Here is a 24,708-nt window from a genome sequence, read left to right on the forward strand (position 1 = left end):
ACTGTCAGTGGATTTCAGTTTGCAGTTCACAGGGGAACTCTGGAACAAAAGGCATTCATCGTTTGCAAGAACATTGTAATGAAGGTTAAACCCAAGCTTTGGTTCAACAAAAGAAGGATTTGTTTAATACACCTAAAGAGCTTCGTATAATATCTGCGCTTCGAAATCAACATACAATAAAACTTTACTGTTATGTGATGGCCATAGTTTCGTTTTATAGCAGTTTTATTACAGTTACTTGGACACAGTATTTGTTACTTTTTAGTCAGATGTCATAAGTGTTCAAAACTGTTTATACAATTCTGAGGGTACTACAATTTTTCCTTTGTTTAGAAAGAAATGTGTGAATATTATATCAATAAGGAACAGTTTAACAGTTTATCTTTAACAGTTTATCTTCTTTCATTTTAATATAAACAATTTAGCTGTGTTAAGTGCATGTTCATTGTATTATATGTTGTATTTATTTAATTTCTACTGTTATTTATTAAATTTTATATATTATATTTTAATTTATTAGCACTATTTATTTATGTTCGCTCTTATCAATCTTATAATTTCGTTAGCTAGTTGATTGCTTGTTCCTGTTGCACAGAGAGTTTTTATAAATATTTTTTCCTTTACGTAATTATTTATTATTCTACTTTTGTTGATATCTACCTATACTTTAGCTGTTTTTATTGTTTTTTATGTAAAGTACAATTTATTTGAATCAATTTTCTGAGTTTTTTCCATACTTGAGTAATTATTGTTGTTTGTTAATCTTTATTTTTATTTTTTTGTTATGTTTTGGATATTTATAACTTGTTATATCTTTGGATACTTATTATTTGTTATCAAATTTTTGTATACCTATTTTGTTACTTTATGTAGATTTTTCATCTGATTGTATTAATTTTATTTTCCGCTGTATTCTACCATCTATGCTTGTCTTTGTAAATTGGCTGCTGCCGTTGGAAATAAGTAAATAAATAAATTCTATTTTCTGTTCCACATAACTTCTTACACGCCACATATAACAAACTGTTAGCTTTGAATTATAAATCGATGTAGCTTAAGAAAAAAAATAATTAATTGGTTATAATTTCTAGCAATCACACCAGGATTTTGTGTATCTTTATAATGTAAGGAAATGTTAGACCGGATATAAAAACGTGGGAGGTAGAAATTTGGAACATTTAAAATTAGGTAACGTATGGCATACACCCTCGTTAACATTGTTTGAGTTATGTCAATGTTAATATTTTCAAAAAAACATAAATTTAAGAATGTGTCATCCATAAAAGGGTAGAAAAATGTTTTTAAAGGTGACATCTCATGTTTTGAGGTTGTTGAATGAAAATTAATTTAATTTCTTATAAAAAGGGACATTAACATTAAATATGTCTTTTTACAAACAATATTTACACCATGTGCCATGATACAAATAATTGATATTGTAAAATTTTAGATTCGAACACGACAACATTCAATTTTTACACGGATTGCTAAAAATTAAGATGAAAGAATTTGGAATAGTTTCCTGAATGTGATCTAGGGTGATTAGGTTTTTTTATTATTCCACTAATAGGTCAACCCACCCGGTATAATCGTACCTTTAATACGACCTATCAAGGCTCATCGATTTATTAATATATTTATTGCAATTTTAGCTACGGTTGAAAAGGTTTCATTCCGTTCATTCACTTTAAAAATAGTAACAGGCATAAAACTGAACCTTGTGGAGTAACGTATTATAGATTTTTTTTAATACGTTTTAGGTAGATTTCATAGAATCTGCCAACTGTAAATTCACTTATGACGGAATTTCCGGGAGAGTTTTTGGATCTCCGATCATGACCCCCCCCCCCCCAGATGTATGTATGTATGGTCTTACGCAATATAACACGAGCTTGTGAGCACGATAACTGCCGTATTTTTCCAATATTTCGACTTCACTTGATACAAAGTCAGTACTTAGATATAGCTTCAATTAGTTCGTTAATCAGCATTAAGCAATGAAAGGTTTCAAGATGGCGGCCACTCACATTTGAGCAAAACTTTTAAGTCAACTAATTTCCAACATAGGCCCAAACTAATACATTTTTACATATATTATGTAGTTATAAAAATGTAATTCTTTCAATTTTTCGATATCTCAAGTAACTCAAAATGGTGGCCGTTCAAAGTTTGGAAAATAAATGTTTATGTGGTATCCAATTATTGTACATCATTCTGAAAAACAAAAAAGTGTTTTAGAATTCTCAGGCCATTTACAATAATGTTGTTCGAATTTGGGCATATTTTTTATCAAGCATTTCAAAAGATGAATCAAAAATTTACTCTTTATAAAATTTTCAAATAATACCAAGCAAAATTTATTCCTTCTTATTTTTCACAACTTTTAAGGTTTCAAGATGACGACCGCTTTAAGTTATATAAATATACAATTGAACCGTTAGAGATGAACATGTTTAAAATACTATTTTGGATTAAAGCACATACATAAAAATAAATGTTCGTCCTTAATAGACTTAAAAGCTATTTCACCGATCATTATGAAAATGTGTATGTATATGTATTTTTCCACGTAGAAGGTTTATACAGGTATGTTGTGCCCATTGATGTAACTCACCACCAGGTGAGGCTACAAAATATAAACTTGTCAAAGCGCCTGCACATTATAAACTGCAATTACGAGACATTTACGTATATTAAATAACCAAAAAGTATTTGAAGGCGCTAAGTTTTGATGTATATTTGTTTTTAAAATAAATTTCTGGTTGAATTTAAAACTTGAGTGTAATACTACTTTATAGTAAAGTAGATGTATGTGTACAATGGCTATAAACATACACCTTTGATAGATTTTTCTTGGTCGGGGCAACTATACATCGACGTTGGAAATATAATTCACTTGAACCAGAAGTACTCATACATGGGAAAAAGAGTACGAAGCCGCGGAAAACAGCTGGTTCTAACTAAATCAAAGTCTTTAAAATGAAATTTATGTGGTTATAACAATTTGTATCTAGTAAGGTTTCAAGATTATGGATTTTTTTAAGTGTTTGATCATTTTTACGAAAATATTAACGTACTAACATTGAAAGTAACTGTCCCATTTATGTTGTGCGAATAAAACATCTAAACTAATAATGTATCTTCAGTTTCACATTTAGAGAAGATTAGCACATGTAAAATCTACATGTGGCAATCATCCACATGGTCACAAGAAGCCATGAATGGACATGCCCTGAGCCTGAAGAATCTTATTCAACTCTTGAGTTTCACTGTTCTCCAAGTGAATGACAAGATTACTCTAGTGTATTCTATGGAACATCATGTATGTGGTATTACCGTTTGAGTCATGCCGGGGAAGTGCAGACAGACAGGCTGGTCCGGCCACTCCTTGCTCACGTAGAAGTAAAAGTCCCAGACGCGATCGTTCAGGTAGGTGCGCAGTGTCTGGTGGAACTGGAACATGACACATTCATACATCATACAGCATACATCACTGTACTTGTACACAATCTAATGTGTGCAACTAAGCACATTAACACTGTGATTGTCGAGGTAGGTGCGCAGTGTCTGGTGGGACTGGAACATAACACATTCATACATCATACAGCATACATCACTGTACTTGTACACAATCTAATGTGTGCAACTAAGCACATTAACAATGTGATTGTCGAGGTAGGTGCGCAGTGTCTGGTGGAACTGGAACATGACACATTCATACATCATACAGCATACATCATTGTACTTGTACACAATCTAATGTGTGCAACTAAGCACATTAACAATGTGATTGTCGAGGTAGGTGCGCAGTGTCTGGTGGAACTGGAACATGACACATTCATACATCATACAGCATACATCATTGTACTTGTACACAATCTAATGTGTGCAACTAAGCACATTAACAATGTGATTGTCGAGGTAGGTGCGCAGTGTCTGGTGGAACTGGAACATGACACATTCATACATCATACAGCATACATCATTGTACTTGTACACAATCTAATGTGTGCAACTAAGCACATTAACAATGTGATTGTCGAGGTAGGTGCGCAGTGTCTGGTGGAACTGGAACATGACACATTCATACATCATACAGCATACATCATTGTACTTGTACACAATCTAATGTGTGCAACTAAGCACATTAACAATGTGATTGTCGAGGTAGGTGCGCAGTGTCTGGTGGAACTGGAACATGACACATTCATACATCATACAGCATACATCATTGTACTTGTACACAATCTAATGTGTGCAACTAAGCACATTAACAATGTGATTGTCGAGGTAGGTGCGCAGTGTCTGGTGGAACTGGAACATGACACATTCATACATCATACAGCATACATCATTGTACTTGTACACAATCTAATGTGTGCAACTAAGCACATTAACAATGTGATTGTCGAGGTAGGTGCGCAGTGTCTGGTGGAACTGGAACATGACACATTCATACATCATACAGCATACATCATTGTACTTGTACACAATCTAATGTGTGCAACTAAGCACATTAACAATGTGATTGTCGAGGTAGGTGCGCAGTGTCTGGTGGAACTGGAACATGACACATTCATACATCATACAGCATACATCATTGTACTTGTACACAATCTAATGTGTGCAACTAAGCACATTAACAATGTGATTGTCGAGGTAGGTGCGCAGTGTCTGGTGGAAACTGGAACATGACACATTCATACATCATACAGCATACATCATTGTACTTGTACACAATCTAATGTGTGCAACTAAGCACATTAACAATGTGATTGTCGAGGTAGGTGCGCAGTGTCTGGTGGAACTGGAACATGACACATTCATACATCATACAGCATACATCATTGTACTTGTACACAATCTAATGTGTGCAACTAAGCACACTAACACTGTGATTGTCGAGGTAGGTGCGCAGTGTCTGGTGGAACTGGAACATGACACATTCATACATCATACAGCATACATCATTGTACTTGTACACAATCTAATGTGTGCAACTAAGCACATTAACAATGTGATTGTCGAGGTAGGTGCGCAGTGTCTGGTGGAACTGGAACATGACACATTCATACATCATACAGCATACATCATTGTACTTGTACACAATCTAATGTGTGCAACTAAGCACATTAACAATGTGATTGTCGAGGTAGGTGCACAGTGTCTGGTGGAACTGGAACATGACACATTCATACATCATACAGCATACATCATTGTACTTGTACACAATCTAATGTGTGCAAGCACACATTAACAATGTGATTGTCGAGGTAGGTGCGCAGTGTTTGGTGGAACTGGAACATGACACATTCATACATCATACATCATTGTACTTGTACACAATCTAATGTGTACTTGTAACAATCATGAGCAGTAAGCACATGACTGTGATTGTCGAGGTAGGTGCGCAATGTCTGGTGGGACTGGAACATGACACATTCATACATCATACAGCATACATCATTGTACTTGTACACAATCTAATGTGTGCAACTAAGCACACTAACACTGTGATTGTCGAGGTAGGTGCGCAGTGTCTGGTGGAACTGGAACATGACACATTCATACATCATACAGCATACATCATTGTACTTGTACACAATCTAATGTGTGCAACTAAGCACATTAACACTGTGATTGTCGAGGTAGGTGCGCAGTGTCTGGTGGAACTGGAACATGACACATTCATACATCATACAGCATACATCATTGTACTTGTACACAATCTAATGTGTGCAACTAAGCACATTAACAATGTGATTGTCGAGGTAGGTGCGCAGTGTCTGGTGGAACTGGAACATGACACATTCATACATCATACAGCATACATCATTGTACTTGTACACAATCTAATGTGTGCAACTAAGCACATTAACAATGTGATTGTCGAGGTAGGTGCGCAGTGTCTGGTGGAACTGGAACATGACACATTCATACATCATACAGCATACATCATTGTACTTGTACACAATCTAATGTGTGCAACTAAGCACATTAACAATGTGATTGTCGAGGTAGGTGCGCAGTGTCTGGTGGAACTGGAACATGACACATTCATACATCATACAGCATACATCATTGTACTTGTACACAATCTAATGTGTGCAACTAAGCACACTAACACTGTGATTGTCGAGGTAGGTGCGCAGTGTCTGGTGGAACTGGAACATGACACATTCATACATCATACAGCATACATCATTGTACTTGTACACAATCTAATGTGTGCAACTAAGCACATTAACACTGTGATTGTCGAGGTAGGTGCGCAGTGTCTGGTGGAACTGGAACATGACACATTCATACATCATACAGCATACATCATTGTACTTGTACACAATCTAATGTGTGCAACTAAGCACATTAACAATGTGATTGTCGAGGTAGGTGCGCAGTGTCTGGTGGAACTGGAACATGACACATTCATACATCATACAGCATACATCATTGTACTTGTACACAATCTAATGTGTGCAACTAAGCACATTAACAATGTGATTGTCGAGGTAGGTGCGCAGTGTCTGGTGGAACTGGAACATGACACATTCATACATCATACAGCATACATCATTGTACTTGTACACAATCTAATGTGTGCAACTAAGCACATTAACACTGTGATTGTCGAGGTAGGTGCGCAGTGTCTGGTGGAACTGGAACATGACACATTCATACATCATACAGCATACATCATTGTACTTGTACACAATCTAATGTGTGCAACTAAGCACATTAACACTGTGATTGTCGAGGTAGGTGCGCAGTGTCTGGTGGAACTGGAACATGACACATTCATACATCATACAGCATACATCATTGTACTTGTACACAATCTAATGTGTGCAACTAAGCACATTAACACTGTGATTGTCGAGGTAGGTGCGCAGTGTCTGGTGGAACTGGAACATGACACATTCATACATCATACAGCATACATCATTGTACTTGTACACAATCTAATGTGTGCAACTAAGCACATTAACAATGTGATTGTCGAGGTAGGTGCGCAGTGTCTGGTGGAACTGGAACATGACACATTCATACATCATACAGCATACATCATTGTACTTGTACACAATCTAATGTGTGCAACTAAGCACATTAACAATGTGATTGTCGAGGTAGGTGCGCAGTGTCTGGTGGAACTGGAACATGACACATTCATACATCATACAGCATACATCATTGTACTTGTACACAATCTAATGTGTGCAACTAAGCACATTAACAATGTGATTGTCGAGGTAGGTGCGCAGTGTCTGGTGGAACTGGAACATGACACATTCATACATCATACAGCATACATCATTGTACTTGTACACAATCTAATGTGTGCAACTAAGCACATTAACACTGTGATTGTCGAGGTAGGTGCGCAGTGTCTGGTGGAACTGGAACATGACACATTCATACATCATACAGCATACATCATTGTACTTGTACACAATCTAATGTGTGCAGCTAAGCACACTAACACTGTGATTGTCGAGGTAGGTGCGCAGTGTCTGGTGGAACTGGAACATGACACATTCATACATCATACAGCATACATCATTGTACTTGTACACAATCTAATGTGTGAACTAAGCGACACTAACACTGTGATTGTTCGAGGTAGGTGCGCAGTGTCTGGTGGGACTGGAACATGACACATTCATACATCATACAGCATAACATCATTGTACTTGTACACAATCTAATGTGTGAACTAAGCACACTAACACTGTGATTGTCGAGGTAGTGTGCGCAGTGTTTGGTGGGACTGGAACATGACACATTCATACATCATACAGCATACATCATTGTACTTGGTACACAATCTAATGTCGTGAACTAAGCACACTAACACTGTGATTGTCGAGGTAGGTGCGCAGTGTCTGGTGGGACTGGAAATGACACACATTCATACACATCATACAGCATACATCATTGTACTTGTACACAATCTAATGTTGTGAACTAAGCACACTAACACTGTGATTGTCGAGGTAGGTGCGCAATGTCTGGTGGGACTGGAACATGACACATTCATACATCATACAGCATACATCATTGTACTTGTACACAAATCTAATGTGTGAACTAAGCACACTAACACTGTGATTGTCGAGGTAGGTGCGCAATGTCTGGTGAGGACTGGAACATGACACATTCATACATCATACAGCATACATCATTGTACTTGTACACAATCTAATGTGTGAACTAATGCACACTAACACTGTGATTGTCGAGGTAGGTGCGCAGTGTCTGGTGGAACTGGAACATGACCACATTTCATACATCATACAGCATACATCATTGTACTTGTACACAATCTAAGGTGTGAAACTAAAGCACACTAACACTGTGATTGTCGAGGTAGGTGCGCAGTGTCTGGTTGGGAACTGGAACATGACACATTCATACATCATACAGCATACATCATTGTACTTGTACACAATCTAATGTGTGAACTAAGCACACTAACACTGTGATTGTCGAGGTAGGTGCGCAATGTCTGGTGGGAAACTGGAACATGACACATTCATACATCATACAGCATACATCATTGTACTTGTACACAATCTAATGTGTGAAACTAAGCACACTAACACTGTGATTTGTCGAGGTAGGTGCGCAATGTCTGGTGGACTGGAACATGACACATTCATACATCATACAGCATACAATCATTGTACTTGTACACACAATCTAATGTGTGAACTAAGCACACTAACACTGTGATTGTCGAGGTAGGTGCGCAGTGTCTGGTGGACTGGAACATGACACATTCATACATCAATACAGCATACATCATTGTACTTGTACACAATCTAATGTGATGAACTAAGCACACTAACACTGTGATTGTCGAGGTAGGTGCGCAGTGTCTGGTGGCGAACTGGAACATGACACATTCATACATCATACAGCATACATCATTGTACTTGTACACAATCTAATGTTGTGAACTAAGCACACTAACACTGTGATTGTCGAGGTAGGTGCGCAGTGTCTGGTGGAACTGGAACATGACACATTCCATACATCATACAGCATACATCATTGTATTGCTAAACAATCTAATGTGTGAACTAACACACTAACTGTGATTGTCGTGGTAATAACTACATGTGGTTACTTGCACGACAATCTAAGCACACACTAACACTGTGATTGTCGATGGGAGGTGCGCAGTGTCTAGTGGAAACTGGTGGCATACACTGTTCTTGTACTACAATTAAATTGTGTGTAAGGATGCGCTGGTGGAACTACTGGACAAACTTAAGACACATAACACTGTGATTGTCGATACATCTGTGGGTATACAGACATCATACAGCATACATCATTGTACTTGTACACAATCTAATGTGTGCAACTAAGCACATTAACACTGTGATTGTCGAGGTAGGTGCGCAGTGTCTGGTGGAACTGGAACATGAAACATTCATACATCATACATTATCCTACTTGTACACAATCTAATGTGTGCAACTAAGCATTTAAAGTAAAAGGAAAGTAGAGATCCCTTATTTTGCCTGGCGAAGTTATACTAAGAAGCCCTCTCTAACACTTAATCTGGAGACCAACCGCTTAAAGGTTTCGGATTTAAATCTGTGTAACAGTATTCCACTGGCCTACAAGTATCCAAAATATTTTTATCCTATCCAATAAAATGTACATCCACCCAGTAAATACGAAATGACTAGAATCGTAAAATATACAGGCGTAGACTTTAACAATCGGACTACACTAGTTATTCGATTGTTTTAATCGAATGGTTTGATTGTTTTTATATGAATGAATAATTCGATATTACTATTTATGTATGATTTCAACGTCTCAGTGACAGTACTCTTAATGTAAACAATAAACAGGAAGAAGTAACTTATTTTGTTTATAATTTTGAAAATGACGATCAATATGAGTAAATTTTCTGAGGTATTTCTAGTTATAAGGTAAATGTAGGTTTGGCTCCTGATAACCCATGAGGAGAATCCTTTCTTCCACTTTAAAAAAGCGGTTGCTCACTACTATCCGACCAAGCTATAAATAATTACTTTAACGTTTTTTTCTTAAATGTAGCCAGTTGGTTTTTAAGGTTAACTGATAATAAGCTATAGTTGGTTTTTTTATTGTTATTGTTACATTTATGTCGTTAAACATTACAATGTATTATTTTTCTTGTGAATATATTATTATTATTCTTGCGTACGATTATTATATAATATCGAATTTGGAAAATACATCGAATAGTTCGATAATAACAATCGAATAACGAGTGTCGGCCGGTTATTATTCCTCCCAAACGATAAAATTGTGCTAAACGATCTGGAAGGTGGCCAAGGATATGAATGGATCCTAATGATAACACTTAATGACCATAAAGATAACTAATACCACTTTAACAAAATCATTTCGTCATAACAAATATACAAGTGTCTCACTGGGGACAGGAATTAAGGCAGATGAATAAAAGTAGATTCTAGTCAAATGTGAAAGTGCCAGTCCCCAGGATGTATTTGGAAAAGAATGAAGTTCGGATTTGTTTAAACCTAAATACGCCAGTGAGCCACGAACTTGATTAAGTTAAACACAAGTTAGTGCAACAGACTTTTCTCCATTGCTGGAATGAATGTCAAAGAGCTTTAAGACAAATTGACTTTTATTTGCTTGTCTTTACTCTCTATTCAGAAAATTGCTACAATAAATCTAAGGTTGTGTCTCCAACTGAACACATTTTATTATTGTAATCTTTCTCCCGTAACCATTGGAGAAATTTACATAAAATGAAATGTGCTCTTTCCGTGTTTAAACACTCTAAAACGTTGAAATACGAAATATATTTCTTCACAGCAATGAAGTTGTAAGCAATCTAACATAAACTTCTTTTAAGGTATGTTTCAGTCTCAAAATAATATTACAAAGAAAGCTAAACACTGTATCATTATATCCAAACATTGGATCTAACTTTGGAAATAATAGTAATAATAGAGAGCTATTTAATTTATTTTCATACCAGCTTAGTTATATTTTAAAACTTAAATCAAAAATTTTTAAATTGAAAAACACGTAAACAAAATAAATTGAGTTTAAGTATAAGATAAGTCAGTTGATGAACAGGTATATGTCAAATTACTTTTAATATCATTTAAGGAATGTTTTTATTATGAAACTGAAATAAAAACGGAATAGCCCCTTATATTGTATTATTATATTTATTTTAATTTTCTAAAACATTTGCACAAAACCTCCATTTGGATGTAGTCGTATTTCGGAAGAGCTGGTTAATCGGCCAAATCGGATTGAAGTTGTTTAAAGGTAACATGTTTCCATATGCAATTTTTGTTTAAGAATTAATACAATTATCTTTAACGTTATTAGCTTGGAATGAAGAAGAAAATGGAATTTTAAATTAGTAAAACATTGTTGTCGGAGTCATTGATGAATGTGATAACTACTTCAAAATAAAAATATATCGTACAGAATGAATTACTATATATTTTTATTTTTACTATATACTAAATGTAAAAGCCGTTCTTGCTTCGAAGTCAATCAAACATAACATGCGGTATAATTATGATCTAATAAGCTACACTGTTGAATATTCTTTTCAAAATTGTTTCACTCTTTTTGAAGTGAAATAAGAATATTTTTATCATTCACTTACATATACTTAAATATAAAACAATGACCGTAACTTTCATTCATAAGGAATACGCTTGATGAGAACCTTAAAACGTACAATAATACATGTGCCTATTTAGTAAAACTATTAAATTTTAGTTTATTTTTACTGCACCTCAGAAAACTTCTGATAAATACAATGATTTAAAAATATTTCAACTGAAAGTGGAACAAAAGCGCAGAGGAATCGGAAATAATCTAGAATGGTTCTGATACAGAAACAATAGAGGACAGTTTGTCATTGGAAATCCATTCCACTTGGGATTTATAAGAGACAGGACGTATAAAGGTCTATAAGAATGTAAATGTTTAGTTGTATGTTTCTATTCTTAAACTGTAATGTATTGTTTTTCTATTATCAAATGTTTATACCTAAATAATATCAAGTATTTAATGTAATACTGAATACCTATTTTAAAATTAAACATAAATGACTTGTGTGCTTAATCAATTACTAAGTATTTACGTAAGCAATTCATATGCAAAATTTTAAACTTTACATACTAATTGTATAAAAATAAATATCCTTTCAATATTTTATAATATATATTACACATTATACAATATAAACTGTAATATATAATAATAAAAGCTTAAAACACAAATAATAACTCTCCTAAAATATTCCATCTTCATTAAGTCCTCCATCTTTAGTGATATTGTAAGTTTTACTCGAAATTCTGGTGAATTTAATCAGAATTCTACAAGCAGATGATCGAGAATCTGGCGCTAGCACCCGCAGTTCAGGTGCTCAGTTTGTCTAAAAGTCATATTACTGCCTCAAAGTTTAGTCAATACTACCAGGCGTTCAATAATACACTAGTGTCTGTCAGAACACCGAGTGACATCAATCCACAAGTGTGGAAAACAAAGAAGTAACAATATACAAAGGAGGCCAACGTGGAAATGTTGAAGGAGTTGACGAAAGAGGTATTTGGTCGATACTGCCAGACGTCTGATGTTACATAATGTATGTCAGTAAACTGTGTGAATTAACCGTTAAGACTAAAGACGCAACAGTCTGCGATGGAGACCATCTTAAAAATGTGCAAAGGATAACAGAGAGAAGTATTTCGTCGATACTGCCAGACGTCTGACGTTACATAATGTATGTCAGTAAACTGTGTGAATTAACCGTTAAGACTAAAGAGGCAACAGTCTGCGATGGAGAAACTTTTGAAAATGTGCAAAGGATAACAGAGAGAAGTATTTTTCGATACTGCCAGACGTCTGACGTTACATAATGTATGTCAGTAAACTGTGTGAATTATCCGTTAAGACTAAAGACGCAACAGACTGCGATGGAGACCATCTTAAAAATGTGCAAAGGATAGCAGAGAGAAGTATTTCGTCGATACTGCCAGACGTCTGACGTTACATAATGTATGTCAGTAAACTGTGTGAATTAACCGTTAAGACTAAAGACGCAACAGTCTGCGATGGAGACCATCTTAAAAATGTGCAAAGGATAGCAGAGAGAAGTATTTCGTCGATACTGCCAGACGTCTGACGTTACATAATGTATGTCAGTAAACTGTGTGAATTAACCGTTAAGACTAAAGACGCAACAGACTGCGATGGAGACCATCTTAAAAATGTGCAAAGGATAGCAGTGAGAAGTATTTCGTCGATACTGCCAGACATCTGACGTTACATAATGTATGTCAGTAAACTGTGTGAATTATCCGTTAAGACTAAAGACGCAACAGTCTGCGATGGAGACCATCTTAAAAATTTGCAAAGGATAACAGAGAGAAGTATTTCGTCGATACTGCCAGACGTCTGACGTTACATAATGTATGTCAGTAAACTGTGTGAATTAACCGTTAAGTCTAAAGAGGCAACAGTCTGCGATGGAGACCATCTTAAAAATTTGCAAAGGATAACAGAGAGAAGTATTTCGTCGATACTGCCAGACGTCTGACGTTCCATAATGTATGTCAGTAAACTGTGTGAATTAACCGTTAAGACTAAAGAAGCAACAGTCTGCGATGGAGACCATCTTAAAAATGTGCAAAGGATAGCAGGGAGAAGTATTTGGTCGATACTGCTAGACGTCTGACGTTCCATAATGTATGTCAGTAAACTGTGTGAATTAACCGTTAAGACTAAAGACGCAACAGTCTACGATGGAGACCATCTTAAAAATGTGCAAAGGATAGCAGGGAGAAGTATTTGGTCGATACTGTCAGACTTCTGGCATTACTTACTGTATGTCAGTAAACTGTGTGGATTATCCATTAGGAATAAAGAAGCAACTATCTGCAGTGGAGCCCTACGTGAAAGTGGTGGTAGGGGAAGGTGTTTTGTCGATAGTGCCAGACGTTTTATGTCACCTAATATCTGTCCTCGCTGTGTGAATAATTTGGTAAGACTTAAGAAGCAACTGTCTGCAGTGGAACCCAACTTGAAATTGATGGTAGGTGGAGGTGTTTTGTCAATATCTCCAGATATTTGATATTACTTAATATATGTCCGTACACTGTGTGAATAATTTGGTAAGACTAAAGAAGCAACAGTCTGCAGTGGAACACAACGTGAAAGTGGTGGTAGGGGAAGGTGTTTTGTCGATATTGCCAGACGTTTTATGTCACTTAATATCTGTCCTCGCTGTGTGAATAATTTGGTAAAACTAAAGAAGCAGCAGTCTGCAGTGGAACCCAACTTGAAATTGATGGTAGGGGGAGGTGTTTTGTCAATATCTCCAGATATGTTATATTACTTAATATATGTCCGTACACTGTGTGAATAATTTGGTAAGACTAAAGAAGCAACTTTCTGCAGTGGAACACAACGTGAAAGTGGTGGTAGGGGAAGGTGTTTTGTCGATAGTGCCAGACGTTTTATGTCACTTAATATCTGTTCTCGCTGTGTGAATAATTTGGTAAGACTAAAGAAGCAACTGTCTGCAGTGGAGACCCAACTTGAAAGTGATGGTAGGTGGAGGTGTTTTGTCAATATCTATAGATATTTTATATTACTTAATATCTGTCCGTACACTGTGTGAATAATTTGGTAAGACTAAAGAAGCAACAGTCTGCAGTGGAGACCAACGTGAAAGTGGTGGTAGGGGAAGGTGTTTTGTCGATAGTGCCAGACGTTTTATGTCACTTAATATCTGTCCTCGCTGTGTGAATAATTTGGTTAAGACTAAAGAAGCAACAGTCTGCAGTGGAGACCAACGTGAAGTTGGTGGTAGGGGAAGGTGTTTTGTCGATATTGCCAGACGTTTTATGTCACTTAATATCTGTCGTATACTGTGTGAATAATTTGGTAATACTAAAGAAGCAACAGTCTGCAGTGGAGACCAACTTGAAGGTTGGTGGTAGGGTCAGGTGTTTTGTCGATATTGCCAGACGTTTTATGTCACTTAATATCTGTCCGTCACTGTGTGAATAATTTGGTAAGACTAAAGAAGCAACAGTCTGCAGTGGAGACCAACTTGAAGTTGGTGGTAGGGGAAGGTGTTTTGTCGATATTGCCAGACGTTTTATGTCACTTAATATCTGTTCGTACACTGTGTGAATAATTTGGTAAGACTAAAGAAGCAACAGTCTGCAGTGGAGACCAACTTGAAGGTTGTGGTAGGGTCAGGTGTTTTGTCGATATTGCCAGACGTTTTATGTCACTTAATATCTGTCGTCGCTGTGTGAATAATTTGGTAAGGCTATAGAAGCAACAGTCTGCAGTGGAGACCAACGTGTGTAGTTGTGGTAGGGGAATGTGTTTTGTCGATATTGCCAGACGTTTTATGTCACTTAATATCTGTCGTACACTGTGTGAATAATTTGGTAATACTATAGAAGCAACAGTCTGCAGAGAGGACCAACGTGTGTAGTTGTGGTAGGGGAATGTGTTTTGTCGATATTTCTAGACGTTTTATGTCACTTAGTATCTGTACGTACACTGTGTGAATAATATGAGAAGACTAAAGAAGCAACAGTCTGCAGTGGAGACTAACGTGAAAGTGTGCAATCGGTAGTAGGGGAAGGTATTTTGTCGATATTGCCAGACGTCTAACATTACCTAATGCCTGGCATTACATTGTTTGTAGCACTCCGCATTTTTTATCCTTGTATTATATTCCTACTGTATTCATTTAATAAATTATAAAATTAAAACTTTCACATACTAATCTAATTTTGTTTTAAGGTATATTATATATAATTTTTTAAGATACGTTTATTTTGTAATTTTTTAATGAATGCAGTATTTATCCTGTTTGTGAATGGAATAGTACGTCTAAAAATTAAATTATTACCTGCATATTAGTTCACTGTCAGGAGTTTTTGTTTTTATGACCTAATTAAAAACTGTTTATCATCCCTCATACTCTTTTGTATTACAAATGGCGGATTCTTTTGGAAACATCGAACTTGTTATGTTATTTTAATACTTAGGCTTTTGAGATCGGTGCCATGACTATCACCCAAGTACTTTGGGTCACTCTACATCAAAAACCACTTCACTACCACTTCATGACATTAAGTGTAGAGAGGGCTTGATAGTCCTAACCCAACTTCAAAAATAAAGACATTTATTCTTCCTAGTCAATGAATCGAAGACTTGTGCATTTTTAATTTACAAAAATTACAATTTTTTAAATTCTTGAAATATGACCTCACTATGAAGATTTTGATCCAAAAGGGGCGGAGCAGTGCCGTGAATGGCTAAAGCTTGACTAATCAGGGAATAGAATGGCTTTATTACCACAGGCTACCAGCTTTTCAAAAATGCACTAACTCCAAATTAAAAAGGTCAATGTTGTGTAGGGATAACACAAATATTTTTCATACACGTAATATAAAAAATATGTTTCAAAAGTTTTGGAGTCATCATTTTAGGGTAAAAATACAAAAAACCTTAAAATGAAACTTTAACTACAAAAGTGTTAATTTGTTTATTCAACAGTGTGAAATCAAAAGTAGCGGCTTTTCTTTAAATATTATAAATAAATTATTAATAGCTTGTCGGTAGGAACCATTTTTTTCCAATTGGAAGAAGCAAGCATATCGTTAGGTTCTTCTTTAGACTGAGTAAGGTTCTTTACTTAGTCTGACACTACCTGCCTTCTCTCGCTGTGTTAAAAGCGCAAGAAGCAACGGAGCATCCCCAAGATTTATCACAAGGTTTTCACAAAGTGTATCGTATAAATTTTAAAAATGTTTAGTTTTCATCTAAAATTCGTTGTTAGCAGAAAACAATGGTGACGTAGTGGCCACTGCACTCATAGTTAGGATTGATGATGACAGGGTCGTGTTTTGTCATCAACTACAGCACGTCGTTTAATCATCCATCTTCAAACTCTCGTTATCTACCATTCCAGGCTCGTTAATTCCGTGCAATATTGATGGAGCACTAGCATACCATCACGGGTTATTCATTGAAGCGCGTGTGAGTATTCTTGTAGTGGTCTTCTATCATTTAAGTTGATTGTTATCTTGTTTTGATGTAGGTTTTGTGAAACAAATTTAAAGAAATTCACTTTAAAACGTTTCATCTTAGAGTTTGGAAAATTTAAGCATTAAATGGTATTGATTGGTGATATAAATTTATTTGCAGTTTATTTAGGAAATTCTCTAGTTTGATATTCTCCTGAATAGTACATACTCGTATATATAATTGCTCTTTTTCTCTTTTACTATATAAAAGATTAAAACTGCAATAATATAATTTCCTACTTTTTGAGAAAATATCATTCTTGCGTCAAGTAGTTTTAATATGCCATCATTATGAAATAACTGTCTACTCTTCTAAATATTTCACCTACTTACTGATCCAATGAAGGGTACCTTAAACTGGATGATAAACTACGAAACATAATCAGATATTGATGATATGAAGTTTTCAAACTATTACATTCTAGATCGGATGAATTGGTGAAGAAGAAAATCGAAATTCCTCATTTTGGTACAAATTGTGGAATGAATTTAATCAGAGGAAAATGTAACTTTGTTTTTACAATAGTATAGATTGTTTTTAAGTTGATTGTCTTTATTAAACAGAATAAATTGGTGTGGGAAGAAATCATTCGAGATTACAGAAAGCCAACACGTCGTCTGGTCTGACCGAGTAGGGGAGGATTTATTGGACATCATCCTGAGGGAAAATAGCCCATAACACGATTACTACAAAGTCATCTGATCCTTACCTTGGCTGCTGATTGTATTTCTCATCTTTATAAAAATTGTGGATCTAATTCAATTATAGAAAAATGTAACTTTGTTCTTGCAACACTGTACATTTAAAAACTACCATATTTAGTTACCACAAAAAACGTTCAAATTGGCGTTTTTAAAACTAATCTATGTTATCGTTGTACCACATGAAATGTATCCTATGTAATCCTATGTGTAAATTAGACATTAAGCAAATTTCATAACAACAAATTGAAAAAAAATAAAAAATCAAGAAATGGCACTGAACGCAAACCATTTACCTTATGTAAAAAATTATGTTTAAAAATCTTTAGTTGAAGCTCAAAACCAAGAAAATAATAAAAATCACAAATTTCACAACAAAGTGCCCGATTTACGTACACACCATATGGTAGGCTAGGCGTACTGTGAAGCAAATAAACAAAACACAACAGGAAGGGAATGAGAGTAAAGAAGGATTCCTTCATTTTTTTATTTTTTGTTATCTATTTATTCAAATATGTTTAGTGTATATTAAATTAATCGTATGTGTTTCGTATAATACACTGATAGGAAGCAATTTATATAATTTTCATATTTTTGTTTGGTTTCTTATTGAATTCCTTTCTCAAATTATACGAACCAAAGTCATCTCAATTATTATAGGTTGAATTAAGTGATTGGTCTGCTTGAGCTGGTTGTTTTTATTATTTTAATTAGTTCAAGGTTGAATAAAACCTTATTCAAAATTGCACATGTCGGAAAAAACTTTTGAAATAGTATGAAGAGCAAAAACAAAACACAAAATACAGTATATAACACACTTTCGTTGTAAACCCAAATTGTACGCTGTATTAAAAATATTAATTTTACTGTGTGAAATACTACATTGATATACAGACTACACAAAACTACCTCTGAATGTGAGATTAAATAACACAAGAGATCACGAGAAAGAGCTAATGGAATTTCTAAACTAGTATTGATGATCTGCAAATCATTCCCAAATTAGATGGATTGAACGTAATATAACACTCTGTAGAGAGTTTTAACAAACGGACATTAATTGAGGCTTAGTACAGAACAATGACAGATAAACTGTTAAGTACTGAGTCAGTCCACTTGCGCTAGCAATATTTAAAACCATAATTATGAAATCTAATAAAAATATATAAATGAAAGGAACATGCAATAGTCTTCGAAGACATCCTATCACATTAGGATCAACACCTGGATAAGAAAATGTAATCCCGAACGCATTCGCCCACTTTTTCTTCCCACTAGAGCTTCTTGTACTTAATAATGTCCTTCCTAAACCATGATGTGGGTTTCTACTTTCGCAACTTCCTTTTACCAGTCTTCCTTTTCCACAATCAGCAGGATGTGGTACGTAAATCATGCAGTGAGACGTAAATCATGCAGTGAGACGTAAATCATGCAGTGAGACTTTTTGCGTTGGATTTCTAGTAACGATGTTAACATACCGTTAAGTTTTAATTTGAACATTTTCAGTGTCAATTTTTCTTTCAATAAATTATACGATGATGTACACAGCATCTTATATTTCAGGATCCGCCACATTTAGAAGGGATTTAGAAACCAGTTCAGAAAAATCACTCATAATGCTTAACGATGCCAACTGTCCACAATTATGTTACTCTTTCGAAATGCAAAATGCAATAACAAACTTAAATAAACGATATCGGTGTAATGTGTTCAGAAAAATTAAGCAGTCGTTCCTTTTTTACATGTTTGTTCATGTATGGCCAAGATGCTGACGCATCGCATATTTAATAAGCCGGCATCAACTTCAAGGGAAAAAATTTTAAACTTTTATTAAGAGAATAAAAGCACCTCTCAAATATAATGTTAATTCATTATTACTCTATTTAGCCAGCTACGTGGCAGTCATATTTCTATTTTACATAAAAAAGTGGTGCTTGTAAGTTTTATTTGCCATAATAAAACTTTACAATATCGATTATTTATTACTACGACGTCAAGATTTCTAGCATAATTTGTTCTTGCATTATTTCGGTGCAATTTTTACTTGAAAAATTTTTTTAATAAGTGTGGTTAACCTAAAATTATTAATTATATTCACTTTAAAAATAATTAAGTACCAAATACTTTTTTCAGCATACACTACCATTGAAAATTCATCTTATTTCTCAAACCTCTAATAACACAGAAACCACCGATTCTTGTAACAATATTCATTTCCTTCTTTGAATTTCAGTTAAGGAGACAAATTAAATTTTAGTACTTGACCTCCATTGTTCCGTACTTATTATCTGTATTATCCGATTATTAAGCACTCGCTCAATGTACAAGATGTAGCTATTGGCATTGCTGATGAGTCAGGACTAAAACACTGCAAATCAAGCTCAGCAGTGCAATGGTGCAAATAGTCCCAGACTGGAGGTTGGGGGGCAACAATTATTGTGCACATTTGGGTTGCGGTTACACTGCATGCTCTGTCTCACATTCCTGTAAGTATTGGTTAAAAATTCTCTTTTCTATCATATTTGTTCCTTGTGATTTGTACGTTTTTTATCTTATCTTATCTTTTAAGAAGAGGCAAATCCCTTTTTAAGCCTTATCTTATTCTGCCCGTCCTCATGGGCCACTGGCCTGTGCGAGAATCTTATCAAACAGATAAGGGGGAGAGTCGATACAGTACAAGATCGATGGTACTGATAAAAAGTGCAACGGTCACAGACAGGATTTGAACCTGCGCTATCTCCAACTCCAAATCTAATGTCTTAGACCAGGGGTGCCCAACCTTTTTTTACCCAAGGGCCACATTGTAAATAAAGCCTTTATGGCCAGGCGGGCCAACATCCCAGGGGATTTGGAACCCCAAACAAAACGTATTGCCCGAGGTTTGTTCCCGAAATCTTGTGCAAAATATGAGTTTTAAGGTTATTTGGTCCTTGTTTCCTGATTATTGTAATTTCTTATTATTTATTAATTGTTAGGTAAAGATTTATAATATATTATGTTTTTAGGTTCTTTTAGTAGAAATAAATATAAACCCAGGCTTTACGTGCGCTCTATTCGCCAGCCGGCAGCCACCACCGTAGTCAGTGAAATCTGTCTGCAACTACTTTACTTCTTTCAACACTCATACTCCACCAAATGAATACGGCTCGTTCTACGTGAAATCGGCTGGACTGCTTGGTTCTCAAAATTTGTATTTATTTAATATTTCAAATGCTTGTAAACAAATTTGGTTGTTTTGCCAACAAGGCGGGCCACATAAAACTGACTCGCGGGCCGGATTCGGCCCGCGGGCCGTATGTTGGGCACCCCTGTAGACCGCTCGGCCATCTGCACTCCCATTTACATAAGTGTTTACATTGTCTCGGGACTAACAATGACGGCAACGAGAAAATCACAGAATTTGCAAGCAAACTGAGTATACAATTATTTGGCATTTTAACATGTGCCATATTAAAACATGTAGTTGTAGACTAGAAATTTTGCATGCAACGTCAGCGAAACCTATTACGAATCACGTGGCGTACTCCAAAAAATGTTTCATAATAGAGAAAGGCGAATGGACTATGAGTTCATATTATCATCTAATACGCATAGCATTACAGTATGACCAGACAAGTTACTAATGGTTGTAAACCAGTCAATAAACCAAGTTGCGCTCCTTGCAAAATTCTAAACAAGTCCAGGGAATACAAAATAGTATAACGTAACGCGCATTGATATTGTAAAATTGTGGTTTCAAGAATGTAATTTATTAAATTAGTTTTTATTTTAATCGTTTTGGATTAGGATGATAGTATATAGATTTGATATGTTTCACGGAGATATAAAGAAACTATCAGCCAAATATGCTATATAAAAAGAGACAAAATTGAGGAATATTTTGAATTCAAAAGTACCAATAAAGTGTTACTTTGATGTGTAAAAATTAAATAGACAATAATTAAAAACTCTTGAACAGGTCCAACAACTAGATCTTTATTAAAAGTAACCAATTTAATCGAAATAAACATTTCCAAAACTCCATCTGCGTCTCTTAATGATAAGGTGGCAAAACCTATAAAACTATTTTAGTTATGAATTTAAAATTAATTGAATCTGCCTGCACAAAGAAATTGTCAATTTTAAAATATTCCACTCGGTGTGAAGTAAATTTAAAAAATTATGGATATGTTGGCAGTATAAGCTATGATATTAGTACAGTAACAAACCTCCATGAAAGCTGTAAGTGTGTGGGTGGATGTGTGTGTGCGTGCGTGCGTGTGTGCGTGCGAGTGTGTGCACACGCGCTGACAAAATTTCTAGAATTTCTAGCTAATAACAGTGTTCACAATGTTGATAGTTCGTCTAACCCCCGTAAAGAATTCTGAATTTCCTTTAATCAATTTCCAGTTTTACTCATGTGAAGATCTTACACTTACGCATCTTACACTACAAATATAAGAATTAATATATATGTAGTGTTATATGTAGAGATGAAATGGAGTAAATTTTACTATCTAATGAAAAGTTTTAGTTAAAAACAGCAGCTTTTTAAGATATTTTACTGGGTGTTTTTAAAATAACAATAATAATATTTCAATATATGTAATTACAACATCAAACTCAATATTTTCATACACAACTTTTTTCTACTTTCTTCTTTATCAAAATCTCCTAATTTAAATCCATCAATGCAAACTAGAATTTATCTCAACTTGAATCTGAAAGGTAATAAATTGTTTCTTTGATAATAATTACTTTCTTTAAGAAACAGAAGTTTCCTTTAACTGTTTACTTGGCAGTAAATACAATGAGTGTGTTACCCAACTGAAAATATACAAAGTGAGGATGATGTATCTGAATGAATACATGCTATGTAAAGCGTTAACTATTAATTGTGCTAGCTAGTTTAATTCTTTATAAAAACTTAGTCATATACAGTATAAATTGAAAATATTATATTTCACATAATTAGAAAATTTAAAAAATTCGTATATAGTAAATTATTATAGTTCGAGCATACCTTAAGAGCGTCCGGGAGAAAATTTGAGAGGAATTCTAAAATTTCGGGAAGTTCGTCTTCTTGAGCCAATCGAAAATTCTTCCCTTCGGGCAATAATTCCATTTCTTCATTGACCATGAAACAGACAAACAATAGAAACATTAGTATTGTATGTTGACTCTTCATTGACCATGAAACAGACAAACAATAGAAACATTAGTATTGTATGTTGACTCTTCATTGACCATGAAACAGACAAACAATAGAAACATTAGTATTGTATGTTGACTCTTCATTGACCATGAAACAGACAAACAATAGAAACATTAGTATTGTATGTTGACTCTTCATTGACCATGAAACAGACAAACAATAGAAACATTAGTATTGTATGTTGACTCTTCATTGACCATGAAACAGACAAACAATAGAAACATTAGTATTGTATGTTGACGATGGTCCTGAACAGATTCAACATTGATAAGCATATAAAGTATATTTTAGTTAAGTTTAAGTTACTATTGATGTTTAAAGAAAAACATTAACATAACTTGAGTTTTAACTGTAGGTTCAGCTGCAAAATAATTAATCTATTAATGTAATATACAACTTTTGACACCAGGAGAGGAAATGGTGTATAAATTAATAATTATATTATTTCTATAAATAAAAACTAGATTCAGATACAAAATGCAGATGGTGATGTTCTTTAGAGTTTAATGTTTTTACTAGTAGTGTCGCTTTGTTACTAAAAAAATATTGTGTAATTGTTCATATTTTAATTTTTGCAATGTTACCTCTTTTTGAAAATTAGGGAATCGTAATGTCATTGTAACTATAATTTAAAGGCTGATCAGAAACACGCCTTTAATACGCAAATTAAAATTAATCAATAGTCAACTAGGCTGTACCCACTTTAAGGTTAAACAAATAAAAAATATATTGAATCGAGTCTTACTATTAATAATGAATATACTGAAAGAAAATAATAAACAACAATGCTCGGGTTTAATTTCTAACAAATTTAACTGGAATACAGATATTAATTAATTGGCTGAGCGTTAGTGAAGATGCTTGAAGAATTTCATTTCTATTTGTCTGTCTGTCCGCGGAATGTCTCTATAACGACTGAACTACAAACAGGAGATTTTGCTTTAGGCTTTATTTCATTACAGACAATACCAATATCTATTCATTGTTTGAAATTCAGGATGAACTTTAGCAAATGTTTTTTCATTGGTCTGAGAGGTAACTGTGATGGCAACGCATGGAAATCACAAATTAGATAAATTTGAAAACCAGCCGAATAAAACATGGCATTTTAAGATGTGAAATAGTCACTTATGTAATCTAATTACTAGAATATTCAACGCCATCAATGGTGACTTGGTGTGTAGTCTGTTATTATTTAAACGCTCCTATGAAACCCAACTCGAAGAATATGTTATCATACATGTCTCGAAAAATATTTCACAGGTATACTTCTAATTTTGCTAAATAAATATAATAGGTACTAGTTCTATGATGGTGAATTTCCACCTATGGAGTTTGGATGAGCGTAATCAAAGTCCATTATTCAGTAGGCTGGCATAATTTCTCTCGTCTGTCGGGTTCTGTAAAAATTGCTATTCTGTATGATTGTCTGTCTCTACAAAAGACGACCCTAGATTGAAATGAGCTATAGATTTTAAATGTTGTAATTTTGTGAATCCTATAATGCGAAATGTGGTGTGGTATATTTTAACCATGTTGTTCACTGAAAAAATGTGTTCTGGTTCATTTGACAATGCACATTTCATTATTGTATGAAAAGAAACAACGTCACTGATGAAAATATTACATAATGGTGCTTGTGATATAGCGTGACTTCTAAAACATATCAATATCAAAGCATGAAGTACAGAAATT

At 34.7% G+C, this 24,708-nt stretch overlaps 1 protein-coding gene across 1 annotated transcript in view; it reads right to left on the reverse strand.

The window, feature by feature from the left end:
• The window catches only part of LOC124353122 (glycine N-acyltransferase-like protein 2), a 283,677-nt gene that overhangs the window by 227,265 nt on the left and 31,704 nt on the right, over positions 1 to 24,708 (reverse strand). The window contains exons 2-3 of the mRNA XM_046802963.1: positions 22,822 to 22,925; positions 3,337 to 3,453 (exon numbers count right to left, since the gene is read on the reverse strand). Coding sequence (XP_046658919.1) covers positions 3,337 to 3,453; positions 22,822 to 22,923 — 219 coding nt within the window. The 5' untranslated portion in view covers positions 22,924 to 22,925. The remainder of the gene's footprint in view (positions 1 to 3,336; positions 3,454 to 22,821; positions 22,926 to 24,708) is intronic.

This window comes from Homalodisca vitripennis, chromosome 1 (genome assembly GCF_021130785.1).
Source record: "Homalodisca vitripennis isolate AUS2020 chromosome 1, UT_GWSS_2.1, whole genome shotgun sequence".
Classification (NCBI taxonomy): Eukaryota; Metazoa; Arthropoda; class Insecta; order Hemiptera; family Cicadellidae; genus Homalodisca; species Homalodisca vitripennis.